General features: G+C 38.0%; 1 protein-coding gene across 2 annotated transcripts in view; it reads right to left on the bottom strand.

Moving 5' to 3' along the window:
* Positions 1-276: 276 nt before the first annotated feature.
* IPO8 (importin 8) overlaps positions 277-20,550 on the bottom strand; it is a 51,861-nt gene continuing 31,587 nt past the window's right edge. For both annotated transcript variants that reach the window (XM_026116912.2, XM_064514655.1), the window contains 7 exons: positions 20,095-20,192; positions 18,951-19,046; positions 17,314-17,534; positions 9,823-10,028; positions 8,107-8,346; positions 7,308-7,424; positions 277-6,602 (listed from right to left, as the gene is read on the bottom strand). In XM_026116912.2, the coding sequence (XP_025972697.1) occupies positions 6,505-6,602; positions 7,308-7,424; positions 8,107-8,346; positions 9,823-10,028; positions 17,314-17,534; positions 18,951-19,046; positions 20,095-20,192 (1,076 nt within the window). In that variant the 3' untranslated portion in view covers positions 277-6,504. The remainder of the gene's footprint in view (positions 6,603-7,307; positions 7,425-8,106; positions 8,347-9,822; positions 10,029-17,313; positions 17,535-18,950; positions 19,047-20,094; positions 20,193-20,550) is intronic.

The raw sequence follows: 20,550 nt of genomic DNA, 5'->3' as shown, positions 1-20,550 counted from the left end.
CTTCATATTCAATTACGCTCTTTCACAGGCAAATCATGCCTGGGAGTAGCAGTCATAGCAAGTCTGAGAGTAACGAACACCCATCACTACACAAATGCACACACTAACTTGGGTAATGCATACATTTGTTAAAAATTAATTCTGGTACGTTCTTGCAAGTAAGTTTTATGGCTGTATGAAGAGAGGCTATAAAATGAGACTGGGATCCTTGGTAGGTGGCACATTACACATTTTTTTAAGAAATATTACTCCTCCCATATAAATGCACAACAGATGTAACATTCAACCTAAGCACTAAGATTTATTACTATTTTTAAAACAAATTCAGCACAGCTTAAGAGAACACTGTACAGAATTCTTTAAGTTAGGAAGAGGTTCGTCTTGTCATCAATGCATGTTTTGCATTTGTTAATTCTTGCCCTCAAAGACAACTCAGTGTAGTATTTTAGGCCTCTGGATCCTGCAATCCAACCTGCTAACATAGTACAGAGTGGTCTCCCTCTAGTCACTACAAGCATGGACTCATATCTCCTTTAATAAGCAGAAGAAATCTGCCTGCCCTCTTTCAGAGCCCCAAAATATTTCAGGCTATTTATGTTAAGCATATTACCAACAGTACATGCAGTCCAAAGCAATTTTCACACATTGTTTGGCAATGAAAAAGTAAAACATTACAGCTGTGATCAAAGAATGGAGTTTCATTTACATTGTTTTATACTCATTTCTTTACCTCATGCACTTTTGTATATTTATCTTGTTTCACATTTTCTTCAGAGGCCACAGTTGTTCTGTTTTCTAAAAATAACCTGCCTATGCATAATCTTCTCTTTTCAAAACACTCTTCTTCCTCTTGTTAGGTCCATTTCCAAGATCTCTGTGTGTGGAAAGCAGTGAGAGAGGGATATGTGCAACTTTACTAACACAAACATGTTGAAAATATCTCAAAACAAGGGACAGCTCTGGAAAAACACTTTAAATGGTAAACAGTCCTGTGAAAAATCAGTAGGCCTACACATCATGTGGTAATCTTGCATTTTGAGTGAGGGCAAGAAACATGAAAATCAAAACATAACTGGACGCGATATTAAAATCACATTTAAAGAAAACACTCAGTTTTGATGCTCAACAACTTCATCTATTAAATCATTTTTCAGATTTTGCATATCACTGCATATTGCATAATCCAGAATGGTCCAGCAGGCAGCCCCTGAGCAGTCCTCCATCCATTTGCCTCAGGAGAGCTGCCACTGTGGAATGAATTCACACTGGAAAAATCAATGCATCTGAAAGTACATCTCCTACCACACTATGCACATAGCCAAGCACTTAAAATTGTGAACTTCAATGCAGCCTATTAGGAGAATCTCAGCACTGGTATTCAGCTTCCACTTCGTTTTCCCTGATGCGGATAACTATCATCTTCCAACCAAAATCGCCTTCTGATCCTCACCAAGTTCAAAGCATTGTCCCAAACTTAGGGCTGCCCAAGAAGTCAAGCACATTCTCTTCCTGGAGGAAGGCACAGCACAAAATTCTTGGGCACTTGTCTAGAAGACCCAGGCAAAACTGGGAACAGTGCAGGATCTAAAATCATACCAAACACATCATTTCAATTTAAATGGATACTTTCCCAATTCCTACATCATCACAATTACAGATGCCTGGAGGTTCTCTCTGAATCACTGTTCCCCAAAACCCATTAGTCAGGGAGTGGTTGATCACTTGGCTCCCTTGACGTGGAGCACTTTAGGTAGCTTTTTAGGAGGTATGTTGACAGTCTTTAAGAAAGGCTGTAATGCCACTGTCTCCCCTAGGTAACTGCACATCAGCCAGCTTCAAGGACAAGAGGTTCCGAGACCTTTTGTATCTGTTTGCATCTGTTCTCTGCCAGGAAAAATCACACTAAGTTTTCACCTTTCATTAACAGCTGTCAAATTCAGGGTACTGACATGTGGACGGATGTTGCGTATTCCATTTTAAAAGCATCTGAGTGCATTTGCAGTGAGCACTGTGATTAGATCCACAGGCCAGGGACGTTTTTACCTGTCTAGTGCACAAGCACTGCTTTAGTACTACTTTGCTTTGAATATGGTTTGCTTACAGCAGTAGTAGCAGTTGAAGAGATGTCTAAAACAAGCAGCTCAGCCTGTTTCTATATCCCCTTTATGATATGGCTTTCTGCTAAGGCTTTCTGGTGTCTGGAATAGTGTCTGGCTTCCTTCAACACACTGGGAATATCCATCTCTACTGTATCCCATCTGTTTGGGGTAAGGCTTGACATCCAAAAGCAAAGACTGCTGTTTTTACTCATCCTTCCAAGAAGTCAGTAGCTGTACCTGCTGTGTGCTTTGCTGTGATGAGGAAAATACGATTCTTTGTCCACCTACAGAGATATAGGGCCTCTCGGACTTGGAAGAAAGTCCTCATTCAGAGGCAGAGATCCATGAGGAGCTGACCACCAGGCTGCCTAACATTTTCAAAAGACTGACTGGGGCATATAGCACAATTAGGCCTGTGTACTCCGGTACAGTAGTGCATTCTTACCTATCTTTTGAGTTAATTTAAGTACCATGTGTAAAGATTTCAAAGTATCATTTTAAGATCCACCATTTTAAGAAGCAAATCACAGAACTGTTCCTCTCAAACTGCAAAGATGAGGGGATTTTATATTTCTGTATCAGTTGTACATGTCAAATGAGAGACTTCATTCTGTAGATGCACATGCATCAGACAGAATGCATAGCTTCATGACCAAAAGCACTTAAAAAACTTTAAGCTTTATCTTTTCAGATATTTTGAAAATCCTCTGAAATGTCTGATAATATAATGGTTCAAGGGGAAGGAAAGGAGAGAGAAAAATGGGCTAAAAGGTATTCTGGAAACAAAGGATAGTTAATCATTCGTGTCGTCTACAATTCCTTTGGCTCACAAAAGTCTCAAGACAGACTCCTGTTTTATAATGACAAAAAATCCTCTACTGTCCTACCTTCTCTCATCTAAAATATATGATGGAATCCAGAGATACAAACTGCTTGTACTTCATGGGCAAATGGCATGTCCTACAGCAGTTCATTTCATATCTCCCCAACAGCCCACAGGCACTGTTCCACCCTAAAGCAAAGAATATCACCATATCACTGTGTCACTTATTCTCCCGAAGCACATCCATTTCAATCAGACTGTGCATGTGTGGGGTTTTTTGTTGTTGGTGGTGGTTTATTTTGTTTTTCACTTTTTCCTTAGCTTAATATTGTCCTCTCTTCCTGGAGCTGGCCATTTTGCTTTGTTATATAAGCAAACCGCATACTTTAACTTTGAAAGAAAAAGAGCAAAAAGAAGCAGCCAAAATATGTGGTGATTCTTATTTTCCTTTTAAGAGTGACAAAACAGCATTTGAAATTCAACACCCAGTTAATTTTATCTGAAAAAGCAGCTGATCATACAAGTTAACATTTGCTATGATTATAACCTATACAATGCTAATTTCATATGTAAAGTCCCCATGGTGCCCATATAAGTTATCTTCACGCTCTGGGAACATGGGCATGGGGCAACATAGGTCACTGGTTATCAGCCTTTGTTTTATTTTACAATACATTCATGAGTCTGTATTTCCAACAGCAACTAGATCACGCTTGGTTAACTGTTGCTGGTATTTGAAATTCAATGATTACCTTGGCTTCAAAGTGAGACAGTAATGCACATTTGTGTTACTCTCCCTTTAATGTAGTACAAAGCTGGACACAACTCAGGAAGAAATTCTTAAAATCCATTACCTATTTATGATCATGTACAAACAGGTATTTATCGTGTTAAAAGAGAACCATATGTTAAAGGGGAGGCTAGAGCCCAATAAATCTTCTTGGATGAAATTCCTTTTAAAAAAAGAATAAAATAATTAATGTTTGCTTTTGCCAGTAGAAACATTTGCTTATGAATCTCTTGGGAAGGGAAGGGCATTTAACCCTTTTACATGCCATCCCCTCAGACATCTCTGACCTCAACTGCAAAATGACACAACGAAGATTCCCAACTTCACGCTGATGATTAAACTCCTTGTAAGAAACATCTGGATGAAATTTTCTTGGCAGTTGACTGGAAAAGTGCACAAGCAGCAGAAATAGGAGCAGCCATAGTTCAGTTGAGTGACACAAAGATGATGCTGTGCAAAAGCAGATTTTTCCCTGAACATGTTAATTCCTAAATATTAGTTTGTGACTGTGCAGGCAACCTCATTAGCAGAAGAAAAATAAATCCCTTTTCTACTCTGCATGTCAGTGTAGAGAGGGAAAAAGGGCTTTGAAAGAAATCTCACTTGACAGTCTCATTTTTACAAATGAAGTAATAAAGGGCTTAAACATTTCACCTGCCTAATTCTTAACTTCCATTGTCAGGTAAGACAGAAGTTGTCAACAACCTTTAGTTCCAAAAAAACACTTTTAAATTTGTGAATGATTTCAAAACTTCGAAGGTTTCTGAGAAATTCACTAAACTTGATGTAACGCCTTCCTACCATTTTGGTTAATACTAAATTAGAAAAAGTGACCAGCGATTTTCATGGCCTAACTTTTAAAATAAAGGTGTGAGGCCCTGCTCTCTGCTGTTTGAGCTTAAAGAGCCTGTCAGCCTAATGCAGTTCAACGTATTGTTTAGTTTTGAAAATACAGACCCTGTGCTTCTCACCGTTTTCTATATATACAACAGACCCAGAAAAGGGAATTTTTCACTACTGAATTCACTATTGCTATTGAATGAATAGCAGCACAGAAAAACCTACATGAACCAGGCCCATTTTCTCTGCAGCTACTGTGAAAAAAAACGAGCAGCAGAGAACAGCACTGGAGAGAGTCTGACACAAAGACTCAGGAATACAGAAAGCAGCCAGAAACCTCCTGCTCCATAAGTGCGAGCATGAGGAGATTCCAGGTTATGGGGCAAGGAGAAAGACAGAGACACTGTGGCCCTGTCCTGAAGCCAGGGAGTAGAGAGCTTCAGATTTATCAGACTGAAATATTATTACTCCAACATCTATATAAAAAATGAAAGCTTCAGCACAGAGCAGGGCCAGCAATCTGCAACTCTTTGCAATTGTTGAAAATTTGATGGGGGTAAAGGAACGGCTTTGACTTTTCAGTTGAGGCACTGCTCCAAAGAAATACTTAACCACATATGGTTAACACTGCTTGGTAAATGTATTTAAGTCACAGAGAAATTAACATATAGAGACAAAATCTGGATTAAAAAGTCTCCAATCCAAGCTTTTAAGACTTTCTAAAGCACCCCTATTTATTTAGTCTATACCACTGTGATCCCAGTAGACCTAGAGAAGGGCCACCTATGGAAATCAGATTTCTCATATGGTAAGCTTCTCACCACATGAACATATTCACAAAGGTCCAGTAACATATATTTGAATTTATGAGAAACCAATCTTTGGGATTTAGGAAAAAAAATCTGGCAGATAATTAAATTTCAACATGGGACAAGAAGAGCCAAATGGAATGCAGAGCAGAAATTCAATCACAGAAGTGTAAGAGTAAGAAGAAAAAAAGTTTTGGAGCTGTTTTTCCTTCTACTGAGATAAATAAAATATTGTAAATAGTTTGTACTACATTGTTCAGTACTACCACTGGAATGGTAATGAATTAATAAAAACAGAAAAGCAGTTTGCAGGAGCCCAAATAAAATCCAGTATTCAGGGAAAATAGTGGAGATAAAAAGTTGTCATGTAGAACATCTACATGCAAGGGCCACACCACTTCTGCAGGCAGGAGGTAATATCAATGTAGATTTAGGATATAAACCTGCCAGGTCATGTGTGCCATCATAACTCAAGTGAGCTACTTTCATGGCTAGGGAAAATAAATTAAAGCCACTGTATCAAGGGAAAATCTGCATTTTGTTAAGACACTTTCACACCACCAGTGTACGCTTTACAATTACAACAGGCGCTTCCCTATGCACATTTGGTCTGCACCAAATAGGGAAGATGAGATAACACTCTGAATCCAGCAATGTGTATGCAACCAACAAACAATTAAATTATGTAGTAAAAGGCAGATAACAGGAAAACATGGACCCAAGGCTTACAGTGTATCTAGAAATGTCCTTACACTTAAAAAATTATAATGCACTCCAAAATTCATTTGTTCAGGCAATCCACGTACAACAGAAGGCACTGTTATCCATATGAATCTATCAATTCTGCACAGCAAAAACCTGAGAAGTGCAACTCAATTAGATGCAACCTGGCCCCCTCCCAGTCATTCAGGTTCCTTGAGGACAAATGTTTCCTTTTCAGTCCATCAAATTATAAAAACACCACAAGAATTTGTACATTACAGTAGCTGGTTAGAAAGAGCATTCTGGTGGGGGAAGCACACTGCTATATTCCAAGAAACCTTTAGCAGCATTAAATTACCCTCCCCTATCACTCAGAAGTCATGATGATTTTAATAAAATGTAACGATGAAACCCTTCCCATTGACCTTTGCAGTTTCTCCTTCAGTTGCCACCAGGATTATTTCCGGCAAAGTTAAATGCTGTGATCAGTCCTTTGTTGTCAAATGTGTAGCCACTTTGTTGTTCTATTGTCTTAGTCTCTAGAATTCAAAGAAGGGAAAACATATGAAAAATGGTCTATAGAGAACACTTTTGCCAGAGATAATACACTTCAGCTAAGAATGGAAAGTTGCCGAGTCAAAATTTGATTCCCTAAATGCACTGACAGCAATAAATTATACTCGGATTTTCTTTAAATGTATAAACACATGCATCTCTAGAGCAGAACTGAGAAATTAATCCATTACAAAATAATTGTATGTGACACTATTCTTCATGCTTCTTGATTAAACTAGAAGTTATCTTCAATGACACAAGCTTTTTAAACTTCCAAAACCTTACGCTGACTGTGAAGGCAAGGTTAGTGGTTAAAAAGTTAAAAAGCTGTTAAATGATCTATACAATGATCTACAGTAATCTTCATTAAATGACTGGTTGACAGCCAGGTATTGCCTTTATTTGCTCTTCATTTCAAATGGCAGATTGTGCAAAACTAGTTTGGACCCTGTTCAAACAGCAGCACATGTCAATGAGGAGGCAATTAATTACAGGCAACAGTAATCTCTCTGAGTAACACGCACTTCCAGGCAAGGGAAAATATGGGCACAATTTCCTACTCACACTTCTCAGGCCTCCTATATGACTCACATTAATTAGCACAAAGACTCATTCTCTCTGTTGCTACAGATTAGATGCAGTTCCAAAATCCCTGCAACATATAAAACGGCCCAGGAGAAGTGACTCACCTGCAGCACTTCGCCGGTGTTCTGCTAATGTATAAATTTCCTGCAGCTGTTTCTTCTGATCCTCACTCAAAGGTGCTGTCAGCGAATGGTACCAGCCTGCATCTCGGCTCTGCACCGCTGTCAGAACAGGAACGGAGGAAAAGTGACAACCAACTTACGTGGCAAGTCCATTTTGGAAGAACAAAATGAAACACACAGAATCCCTAGTTGGTTTAAAAACAGAATGTGCACTGCAAAAAAGATCTATTATTCCCATCAGTTTGTTAGAACAGAATTCTTCTGTAATAGAAGCAATCCATTTTGGGGAACTTAATTACATGCTCTGCTTTCTGAAACACGGAATTAACAGTGTGACCATTATTCACAGACAATGATGAAGTTAATCTTTTAATTTAAGACTCATATCAAAAATAAAAGCAACAGGGTTTGTCAAACACTCTGGAGAAGGCGAAAATAATTTTTCCATTATGATTTTAACATCTAGACAGTGACAAATGTTTCTATATATAGCATTCTCTCTAGTGACTGAGACCCACATATTTAGGCTGTGGTTGGAAAGTTCTGAAAGAGAGCATGAAGAGAATTAGTCTCAGGCTGTATTTGCTGCCATCTGCTTTTTGTGGTACTTGTTAGCTAAATAATTTTATGACTAGCATTAAAACATAAAATCACATTTTTCAATTTCAATAATCTAAATTATTACTCATAACACAGAAAAGGGTTTTCCCCAGTGATGACCATAGACATTTCCAAACTATTTCATCATGTTATAGCATTCTGCCAACCACCATACACCTACCTAAAAGTGCTTGTGCAAAAAACTGGTATTCATCAACACTGTTTTCAAGGTCAAGAGGTGTGCTGAACCCTTCAAGAGCAGTCTCTTCCAAAGCATCTTCATCCCAGTCGTCGTCGTCGTCATCATCGTCATCGTCCTCTTCCTCTCCACCACCACCACCATTGCCACTGCCTCCACCATGGTTCTCCTGCATTGCCTGGCTCACTTCATTTGTCTCCTCTTCATCACTTGGTATTTCTTCTGCAAAAGCATTGATTTATTTTGTAAAATAAAGTTTAAAAATTATTAACAATGACTGATGAATGAAGAACAACAAATTAATCTATTTTTTTGGTTGAAAAAGAGACCCTCTATTAATACCCCTGCCTCTTAGAAGAACTGGAGGAATGAAGCTGTTAAAACATTTCCTACAGTCAAGATCGGTAACACTTCTGTTTCTGGCAAGAACTGGGGAATGTGAAACTGACCTCTTTTTTTTTTTTTTTCTTCATGTGTGCACAGTCATTCCGCAATCACAGAATCCTGACATTTTGAGCAACTTTGTCTATGACAGCATCCCATCACCGTGCTTTTCAAATGATGAACAAATAAAGACTTGCACATACTTTACAAATTGACACAAAATAAAGAGAAAACTAGATATACACCAAATGTCCTTCTTGCTATTCTTCAGCGTGGTCCTTTATTAGCTTTACTTTCCATCCTGTTTATGAAACCACTGTTATACTCTGGATTAAAAGCAACTCCAACATGCAATTATAAAAATTGCTATTTCTCACTTAAGGAAAACCATTTCTGAGTTGTAAACAAGCAGAAAAAAAAAATTCTCCCCTCCAATCCCAAACCTTCAGTTCTTCCAGTGTTAACATGATAGACAGAATAAAGACGGACATATCTGCAACAAGCAGAGGGACTGAACCACAGCATACAGATTTGAAAATTACTGTGCAGTTTCCATACTGTATTCCTATGCATTGAGAAGAATTCTGTAATTCCATTACAGAACAACCATGTGTGAAATTTTAGTGGATTATATAATCTATTTAAACCCAATTTAATTTTCAGACCTCAAACCATCTATTTCCTGTTGCAAGTCAAATAGATTCACATGTATCTGCCTGAAAAGTTGTCCAAAATTTACTCCTCACAACTCCTTCTACCACCTATCCTTTGGGCATTTTTTTCCCTTCTGCCAGCCACAGCAATAAGAGGTCATTCTATGCAAGGAACCTTCACTTGTCTGAAACCCCACTTCTCAAATCACTGTGTGCGAATTTCCATCTGGACAAAGAAGACTTGCCAGGATTTCTTTCAAAGTTCACTAAAACAGATCTTTAAAATAGCTGGCTACCAGGAACAGTTTCTCTCCAGCAATCAAGAATACGGCAAGTACAGTCCTAGCAAACTCCTGCTACCTATATGAGAAAGCCCTGGCTGTTGATGGATGTAGCCCATTCACAAAACAGCACAGTAGACTTGCAAGTTTTATTGTTACTTCTGAACCAAAACTACCCTTTCACAAAGTGTTAGCTATTATACTTTGAAACAGGGCTTTTGATTACATTTTGGGAGGAAATTCCTAAGGTGATCTTTCAAGCACCCAGTAAGTCTAGCTATTTTCAGCAGACTAATGAGTCTTAGAAATGAGCTGCAATTTCTTACCCCCTTTAAATTAAATCCAGACAAAATCCACAATGTGAAAAGGGGAGATTTTACCATTATCTTCTGCAACGTGTTTTTCATCTTTAGCATGATCCTCATGTTCTGTGAGTTCTCGTGAGGCGCAAACTTGTTTTAAGCCCAGGAAGAGGAGGAGAATTGAAGGGACAATCTGTGCAGCCACAGCATCCACTGCAGGTGGTCGGTTCTGCAATTCCATTAGGATGCTCAGTCCTATTATACACATCTTTCTGTCATGGAGTCTAAAACAACACACACTTGTTAGACAAAAAACAGATTTCCACTGCACAGATATGCAGAGAAAAATAGTATTGTTGCTTCACTCCTAAGCACTTCAGCTAAAAGTCCTGGCACTTGCTGCGGCAGAAGACAGAGACAATGTCATAGAGACCACCTGTCCTAAGTCCATATTCTAAGCTCCTAAATACATTATTTCTTTTGTTCTGAAAGCAAGTTCCCCACTGGAAGGTACTGTATCTGATAAAAATTACATACCTTTTAAGCACTGGACAAATTCCTGGGACAATTGTTTGTGATTCCCAAATGCAAAGTTTGTAATGCTAAATAAATACTCTCTAATGATTATGTAAAGTATCTTCTCTTTAGTAAAACATTTGATATAGATTATCATCATTCAATAGGATGGAAAATTAATTTGCATTGGCTTAGATAGGAGCACTGTTGCAGGGACTGAAATTAGCAAAAAGACTATCAATAAAGAGTAACGAGAAGGAGGAATGCCCGGAATTGTAGGGTGCTATTATGGAACGCCACAGGGCTTGCTGTATTTAAACAAGTTTATGAGCAGTCCAGCAGAATGGCTGTATTACGCATTCAATTTCTGACACTAACTTGAGACACATTGCTGACTCCAGTGAGAGCAGAGAAACAATTCCACAGCATTGAGAATAACAGGCAGTACACTCAAATGGGGTACTTGCAAATGAGTAGACCCCAGGAAAACAAACAAACAAACTATACGTAAATGAAGGGAGAGAAATGTATGAAATAAGTAGCAGAATGATTTTTATGTGGCCGTAGCCAGGAAACTAGGTGAGAACCTATGCTCTTAAAAATAATGATCTATTTATTTAGAGTTCTAGAAACAGAAATCATTTGCAAACAAGACAGGGAAAAATTCTCTAACTGCCTCTACAGACAGTCTTTGGTCCTACTTTAGGATACCGGAAACTCCAGTATTCGATTCCTCTAACACTGGTATTTTACTATTAAGGGCTTAAGAGGAGGTTGTTTTGTTTGAACTATTCAATTTGATACTGACAGCTTCTGTGCAAGACTTCTGCAGGACAAGTAGCTCCAGCAAACATGGCCCTACAGAAACAAAGCAAACCTCCAGAGCTGGCTGCTACATAAGTTCCTTTGCCCCTGCATCCATGCATCAGTTGATGTTATGAAGTCCTCCATCTATGCACTAGCACAGCACTGTTGGCACAACTGCAACAGGATAGGGGCAGAAAAACAAAGGAGCAGGGGAGCCCTTATATCATTTTAAAATATTTCCAACCAGTAGAGAATGGCCATCCTCCAGACTCTTGGTAGAGTCTGTTTCATGTTGGAATGAAAAAGATAAAAGTTGAGAGAGAAGAGACTATCAAGATGTGCACAAGAGCCCATACTGTTATAACAGAAACAGCAATAAAACTTATAGGGGATCAGATAGCTTAATCCATCATTTCAAAAATTAATACAGAAATGCAATTTTAAAACTCTTACAATTTCATTACCAAACATCCCATATGACATGCTACTAAGCTATAATATTCAAGTGATCATGTATTAAAGCTTTCTGAACTTTACATGTGCTTAAACAAGGCTGGGGATCTGGACAGGTTTCATTATACCACCTACTTTTTTAGTCCTGTTAGGGCTTAGTGAAATGTTTCCATTCTCAGAGTAGTTGACAGTAAAAATAAATTATATAAGATCATGCATAGCATTATGACCACAGAAGTCCTTCCAAGAAAAACAATGTCACATGCGTTAAAAGACATGCTTTGTCATGTTGGGTTTGACTGCTTCCCTCCCTTACACATGTTGAAAAATGCACCAAACCGCAAGCAGGCAAAGAGTGTCCTTCCATCATGGCTAACTGCAATAGACAAATACTTTTTCTCAAAAGGAAAGTGGCAAAAAAAGGGGGCATACAAATGAAGGAAACTGAATCAGGGGAATAAGGTCTGCTTTCATCTTTTCTACATAGCAAAAAGAAATTAAATTAAAAGAAATTGATTCAAACAAATTAATCACCACAAATTAGTCACCACAGTTTACCTGAAAACAAATTAATCACCATTTGCTCACATGCCAACGTTGTGAAGATTAAAATTCTACCTAAAGATGATGCTACCTATGAACAAAGCATAACTTTTTTGGAATAGTTGACCTTATTGTAAGTACAAAAGGAAAGAACTTTTTCCACCTCCTCTCTCTGCCATCACCTTTATGTAAGTCTTACCAAAGCTCTGTAATCCATGCATAAGATTTCTATCCTGCATCCACACTGAGAGGCCATGAAATTTCTTCAAGCTCCAAATGTATAATGAAGCATGAGAGTAGTTAACATCACTTGGCACTACCTTTTATAACACATTTGAATAACCTATAGTTATATAATGCCAATTCCAAAATGCAATACAGTAAAAAGTCAACAAATTGTAGTACATAGTGGTTTAACTTCATATTAAATTACCTCTTCCGGACAGCAAATGAAAGTGGAAGACTCACGCACTGCTGTTTAAAGGTCATCTTTAGGAATCAGCCCAAATGGCCAACAAATACAGTATATTTGTCATGCTCCACTTTCAAGCATCTACATGGAGAAGTTGTAAGAATGAACACATGCCTTTGGAATATGTACATTATTAGAAGGCCCAGCAGGACCACAGAAATTGAGGCATCAAGCCATCTTTAGTGAAGCTGAGCCAGAAAGAGACTTGTTTCTTCCACCTGTCAGCACAGACAAACAGCAGGAGAAGCATCCACCTCGGCAGAAGTTCAGCATTCTACCAGGCCACAGCTGTATCAAGTACCAGCAAAATTCAACAAGCAAAACAGTTTAGTGTCATTTATGTATTTTTGTAATGGCAAAGAATGGCTTCAAGATCCTTCCATTCCCTTGCTATCAAAAGGCTCACCATTTCAGCACCCTTCTGTCTGCACGAAGGAGCCTCAACACAATTCTCTTTGAGCTTTGTCTTTCAAGATCCCTACTTATTTGCCCAGCAACACAGAATAGCCCTCCCTAGCAATCATGGACTCTGCTTAATCCCTCAATGGCATATTAAGCCTGGAATGTTAAACATGCGAACTCTTGAGTCGCATATGGCAGTGCAGTGCACAACTACAAGGCAAGTCTATTTTTAACAAGCTGTGTGTGGTCTTCATAATCTGCAGGACCTTTTGCACCTAATACACTTGTTTCAATACAAAGTAAAAAGATCTGAGAATCTTTTGTATTTTAAACTGAGTTGAAAGTATTTCAAAGAGAAATCACTAAGCCCTTCCTTTACTGGTATGCTGTGCTCCTTTTATGTGAGGATCAAGTTTCTTTCTATTACATCAGTGCACTTCCTGGACAAACTGCCATTTCCTTCAAGTTACAAAGTCGGAACCAGCCTTGCTTTCTTGTATAAGTTTGGGATTTTATACCCGACTCCAAGAAAACTAAGATTTCTAACTATTTAAACTCCTATAAAATAAATCCTCTTACTCAGCTTTTAAAAAAAAATCACCTTTTTTTCAAAACAAAAGTAAGGTTTTCCTTTCACCCCAGTTTTCACAGAATAATTTTTAATGTAAGAATAGGTCATGCATGAGTTCTGCCCACATTTCAGGCTCTCAGGGAAAAGATGGAAAGCAGTGAGGAGCAAATGTTTTTACAAATGGCTTTTCAGTCCTTTGCCCTTATTCAGTTTGAAGTAATTGGAGAAAATATATTTAGAAATAAATATAGTATGCTGTGGTATATGGACACACCCACAGATGTGTAATTCCAATGATGATATGTTGGATTTATGCATAGTCTTATAATGAGTTCTGAGCTGTTCTTGCCTGGTTTATTTCTAACATTCCAAAATTCTAAAGTTTTAAATAGTTTCCATATTTTGAATAACATGGAAGAACAGTTACTTATCTTACTGCAACGGCTTTTTTTCCCCAAGATGTATTATTCACATGGATCCCATTTCATGAGTGAAGAAGTCCTGCTAAAGAAATATTGGGCTTTTTTGGCCAGCACTTTCTGTTAGCTCCAACCTGAGAACATACAGACAGACAGACAGACAGGACTACTACCTCTCAGTTCTTTTGTCAGAACAGGATCTGTGGATACTAGGACTTCAAAGAAGCAGAAGGAGGAGAAAAGGGCAGGGGATTCATATGGACAAAGTATATTAAAGAACTTCTGTTACTGGTAAGTCACAGACAGTCTGCACGGCTGACAAAGAAATGGCAGTAAGATTCACCTGGTCCGTAATAGCTGGAGGTGGATTTACTTTGCTCTTCTCCAGTTTCTCTAGGACCTGTAACTGTACCAGCTGACCTGAATTCAAGCCTAAAACCATCTCTTTCTGGAAAGCAACCTAACTCTAAAATAAAGCAGCTATGCATGATGGTTGGAGAGACAAATGATAGTACAGATCAGGGTGCCTGCTAGTATTCTTCACTGATGCAAATATGAAGTCTGCAGAGGTGGGCCCAAGAAAAGGTATCGAGGAAGCCAGATGTCTTTTGCAACTCTGTCTCCTCCTGTTCATTTAGGCCTTTCAGCGTTTGGCTGCTGTTCAGATGACAGCTCTAAAATCAAAAGGTCTTCTAGAAGTAGTCCTGTCCTTCCGAGGGAAATGGAGAAGGTCAGTTACATCACATCACAGTTCCCAACAAGCAGTATTATAGCAAAAGCCCTACACCTGAAAGCTGCATACTGAGGAGATGGCTCTGAACAGACAGTGATTTTTGGATTTAAGCAGTATCATAGACATTTATATCACTGCTGGTAGCAGCATATCAAAAGGAGAGAGATTTTAATCTTTGGCTACCGTTCAACTGCACAGTCTGAGCAAAATCTAGCATGATGATGACGACTGTATTTCATTTTCACAGCCTAGTCAACTTTTGTCTCAGCTCTGAAGAAGGATTTAGTTGAACAGTAGTTGTAGAAAGTGACACATTTTCAAAAAGCAACACAAAAGAACTGAACGTTAAGTTGTAGCTCACGGGAGTATGTGAGGTTGAAGACTACTCAAATCTGCAGAGATCTCTGGATCTGACTAGCTTCTCAGTGAATGCTCCAGGATGAACTGTTTAAGGCTTTCAATCTCTTTAATATTCAGAATTCTTTTAAAAAGGAATGACAAGTTTACCAACTACAGGGATTATGTTCTTTCATAATGTCTCTGTATGCTTTCAGCATTTACATTTGGTAGAAAAATGACAGCACAAAATGCTGAATCTCAAGAATTTGGCTTCAGCTGTAAAAAATTAGTACATAGAAATCCTTATGCTAAAGAGTCTTGCCCTTTTCTAAAGCCAGTAGATATAAAAATAGTTTGAAAATTAACAGTAATATTACCACAATGTGTGGGAGAGGCAGAATTAAGGGTGCCACTTTTCAGCCACCGATACTTCAAAAGAACTGAGAGACACTGGGCCCCTTATGCCTACTTTAACCAACTCAAGTAACCCCTCTAAATGATAATGGGTGCATTTATGTTAAGATATAGGATATCCATTTCCTATGCACAGCACGTAGAAGAGCTTGTGCCAAAATGCTTCTGATAATATGAACTGTCCATTTTTGGTATAGTGAAAGACAAGATTTTTTTTCTCACTTTTTAACTATTTTAGAACTTTTTAAGATTTTTTTCTTCAAACAAAGAATGTTATGGTAATACCTTCAAATTCAGACATGAACGAGGATCTGCCTACACAGCCTACATACACCAAAGCAGTCAATTTCTCTTCTATCTCCAAGTAGTTTTATTGCTAGTAAGGTAGTCTACGCTGCAAGTCTACACACTGCTGTCCCTTCATCTTAACCCCACTGAACTGTGTACTTAGGACAAGGGAGGGAAGAAAACACATTTTTACACAGTACATTTGGTACACATTTTAAAAATATCACAAAGGACGTGCTGAGAGCAAAACCCAGGTATACTAGTTGGTCACTGAGTAACTGGGAGTCACTGATGTATTGCAACTATGAAGAAACATAATGCAATGCTACCATGTACCACACAATGTAAAACCAAGAGGGACACTGAGGCACTAATGCAGCTGTACCAAGACAGTGTATAATTCTGTTCAAGAAAGATAAACTCAGATAAGAACTGGTACAGAGAAAAGCTATCTAGATGACTGGGGAGTGGAGAAACCATCTTATAAGAGGCCCACTAGAGCCTGTTTAACTTGTTTAGAATTGGGAGAAACAAGACTGTGCCAGTAAAAAACAGGAAGGAGAAGAACGACAAGCTACAGGATAAGGTATGCATCCTTGTGGTCAGGAGCTGACTCTTTTGGCTCTGTGCTCATGCATGGCACGACTCCTAAAACACTGACGCTTCACTTAGTATGTTGGCATATACTCTGCACAGAGAAGGCACGTTCTAAGCCTGTCCATACATCTGCAGTCGGATGTCATGCCTCCAATGACAAAACATAACTCACAGCAGGAAAATGAGAGTTGTCAGCTACATCTGACTGTCTGCTTTGCCCTTAAGCAGATTTGAAGCTCTTGCAGCTAGGCACCACATCTCAGCTGAGAGGCAAGCACTAACAACTGAGAACTGGACTTCAGATCCGCACAGCATCAAGCGCATGACAGCCTTGGTCCACTCCCTACACTTACTTTAAAAATGTTCAGTTCCTGCCTAAGCGCACACTAGTTCAGTGTACACACTTATTCAAGGGAGGTCTGAATGCACTTTTTGTTCAGGAGTGTGCTAAACAGTCAATTCATCCATGGCATAAGGATAAATATGCAAAAACTGACATGAACAACTGTCAGAGATTAAAACCAGAGTGTGGGTTTTATTTTTCACCGGAGGGAATAATGTTTTTTAACATTAAATGGAGCAGTTAAAAATACTTCAGAAAATACAAAACAGAAAATATGTATATGTAGCATTTGAGAAAAAAAGTTAACATTTCCCTGAAATCCTGCTGGTCAGCTCTGAATATTACTCTCAGTGTATACTGGATCATCTCTTGGAGAAGCGAATAGTTCATGACTAAGAAACTTATAAGAATTCTAACATACAGTATGTATTGCACTCTCGTGTGTTTCCTTGTAACACAGGAAATTCAGTGTATAACTCAACAGACAAGGAAAAAATAAATACGCATAGGTCACCTTTACCTGCATCACAGCAATTAGACCTTGCTAGCGTTACTGTTATTTAGACTAACCTAGAAATGAGATCTCTTGCATCAGGATAACTAGGGATACAAGTCAGAAGTGAACAAAAAATCAAAAACATGGACTTTGAAAAATAAAAACACAATACTTGCCCAAGAAAACAGTCTGTGTCATTCATCCACTGGTTTATGAACTGTGCAGTGATGGGCTCAGGGTTGTGAGGAAATCTGATGTTCTCTAAGGTGTGTAGAAGTAGGTCAGGATTATAGTAGAGTGCAGCTATGGCAACCTGAAGACACATGGTACGAAGCTCGCTTGTTTTAACTCCTCTTGTTAACCGCTCCAGAACAGCCTCCACAAAGAGTGGAATACACTGGGCATAAAATTACGAAGGAGAAGGGGGGGGGGGAAGACATTACATATCCTGCCAGATTATACAAAAATTTAAAATACATTTATCAGAGTTAGCTGAAGTCCAGGTATATTCTAAGAATGCATTCTATTCATTTCCTAGTATAAAAGCGTTTTAAGCCTCTGATTTCATGCTTATAAAACAACTATTCTCTCAGCTAAAAATGCCAAGGTTATTCTCAACACAAAGGAGAATATTTGGGGCCATTTAGTGGAATTTGTTTTAATCTGAAAGAAGTTTTAAAAAGAATTCAAAGACACTCTCACCTTGAATAAAAAGAATCCAACAATTTTAAGACTAACAGGCATTAAAAACTGAAGTGAGCTAAAACTGCAAGAAAAAGTTTTACCTAATACACGTAAAGTGATATTTAATTTCTTAGAAGTTTGAAACAAGTAAGTTTATTCAGATAAAAGCAAGTACACGCATATTTCTACCTAATAAAATAAGCACCTACATATATTTAAAGGTGCAGGTTTATGCTATGCATTAATTTGGAAAGCATTTTAAATGTTTAAGTTTGTAAGCTTCAGTTCAATGTGCACCATTTTAATTCAGAGAGTTGTATAGCTCAGTTAAGCCTTCCCCACATACTTATTTCAATGCAAACGCATGCAATACACTTTAATTCCTTCCAGATTTCTTTTAAAAATAAAATCTTCAAGGACACATTTTTATCTTCTATTATTTCAGTTCTACAGTAGTGAAATTATATTGGTTTCAGTGAAATTAACTGAAAATTAATCACTGAAGTCAATGGATTGCACTGTGGCAACATCAAACATGATAAGTTAAAGTAATTTAGGCTGGAGTGTTATGAAGAATATGAGACCAGAATTTAGCCCTCAATAGAAAAAATAAACCATCTAAAGTGTGTTCTAAGCAACTCCATAAAATTGCGATTATGGTTCTCCCAGCAATCACGATCTAGCCACCCTCTACATACAAAGTTATTCATTTGCAAGTGCACTGAATAATTCAAAATATTCAAAATGACCAAGTTCATATTGCTTGGAGAAACAATTTCTGCAGTTTGTTTTGTCTAATTAACTTCTCAGCCACAACAGTCTTAATGTTTGTTTTGCATCGGAGGGAAAATGTTATGAGGAGAAAGCAGGAAAAGACAAGCCAGCACATCACACCATACTCTTACTGTTCAGTTTATTTTCACATTCCAGTCATGCTCACTAATCTCTAATCTCAAAAAACAAAACACAAACTCTCCTGAGTTCATTCATATCTTTCTATCTGTACTTCTTCCTTATTCCTACATTTTATATCTCCCTCAAATTCTCTAATTCCAACTGCTTTTCTCAGGAATCATACATATATCATTAGAAACCAGTAAAAAAAGAAAACTTGTTTAATGTATATCACCTGGTCAATACCCCGTCCTTTGCATTGAAGAACAATTACTTCTAGGAGTTTGGCAGCATGGCACTCTGCATCTTCTCCTGCATCTCCTGTTAATACCTACCAATCCGAATGACAAATCAGTTTATCAATCAGTATTAATCAAAAGCAGCTTTGAAAGCAAGTGCTCCTGTACCTCCATACATATATACTCAAAACTCTACATGGCATCTACATATCCATCCACAACATATTTTGGGATGAATTAAGAAAGATAAGAAACCATCTCTACAGGACACAAACAAGAAGAGATGGCTAAAGCTGAATTTAAAAATCCAGAAGAAATCTCTACAGGTCTTCATGAATGTTAGTATCGTTTATATGCCCTTTATCACCTTTTCTTTTTTTAAAATAAATGTTACCTAAAAAAAGAATCATTAATGTTTTCTACATTCTGCTTTCATTTTGCGACTACAGTTCTAATAGACACTGGCAGTTTAACAGCCTGGCGAAGTAAAGTCCTGTCCCTAGGCTAATTTCTGATTAAAAACAAGATGCGTGCAATCACTCTGCGTGTGAGTGTGAAACCGACTGTTTCCTCTCAGTTCATTTCAACCCCATGACCAGTGTCAATCAAACCTTACAAAGCAGAATTCTCAAACACATTAAATCCTCATAAGTTTCTTGAAAACAAGCAGGTAGCTAGATGCAGAAGACTCTATAATGCCCCAAATCAGAGAAAAGCTAGTGTGATCTCATACTTTATTACACACGAGAGAATAAGTATAAAAGAGAAACATTATAAATGTGGGAAGAACTTCAGATGAGTTCACGCCTTAGTTGACAATTAAGAGATACAAAAACCCAAGGTAATCAGGCCTCATGAATTCCTCTACTTACTGAAATAGCTGCTCATAGAAGAGAGTCAACATGAGCAACAGCACTGCAACTTTCTCCCACAAATGTTTGTGAATATACTTTCCTATAAAAGTAAGTGTGAAGGTGCTCGGACTATTTGAAACTCAGCTGAGACAAAACTTCATTTCGTTCTGAAATCGATTTGTTCTGAAATGACCAGCCACCAGCTGGCATGTTCAGGTCACTTTGTTATTCTTTATGATTGTAAAGTACCACTAATAAGCATAACAGCAAGAATCAGAAGCCTTACCTTTTTACACATAGCGTAAATGATTTCTAAATTCTTTGGGTTAGACAGTAAAGTATCAGTGTCAATGGTCACATAATTATGCAAGAGAGGCATCATATCTGGGGAAGAGGGAGAACAAAAGAGAAAAAATTACAAACTAATCCCTAAAAGTGCTAAGCAATAAGGTCCTAGTCCCATAATGTAATTCATTAGCTCAGATTCCTGGACATGGTTGGAAATTTAAACTTTGCAAGTCTATGCTAACAGAATTCTTTGTCAGGTGCATTCTGCAGGATGCATTTTCAGAATAAGAAACAGAATAGGCCTATATTTAATTAATGAATTTGTAGCTTCATATTAACTTTGTATATATCAGTATTCTTTGAGTTCAGGACCCCCTACAATAACTGAGCAAACGGACAGATCTGAACAAGCTTCTCCCAGATAAATATGCTCTTGTTATACTTCCACACTAAA

The sequence above is a fragment of the Dromaius novaehollandiae genome, chromosome 1 (assembly GCF_036370855.1).
Source record: "Dromaius novaehollandiae isolate bDroNov1 chromosome 1, bDroNov1.hap1, whole genome shotgun sequence".
Classification (NCBI taxonomy): domain Eukaryota; kingdom Metazoa; phylum Chordata; class Aves; order Casuariiformes; family Dromaiidae; genus Dromaius; species Dromaius novaehollandiae.
The sequence above is the reverse complement of the archived record's forward strand: the minus strand, read 5'-3'. Positions and strand labels throughout refer to the sequence as shown.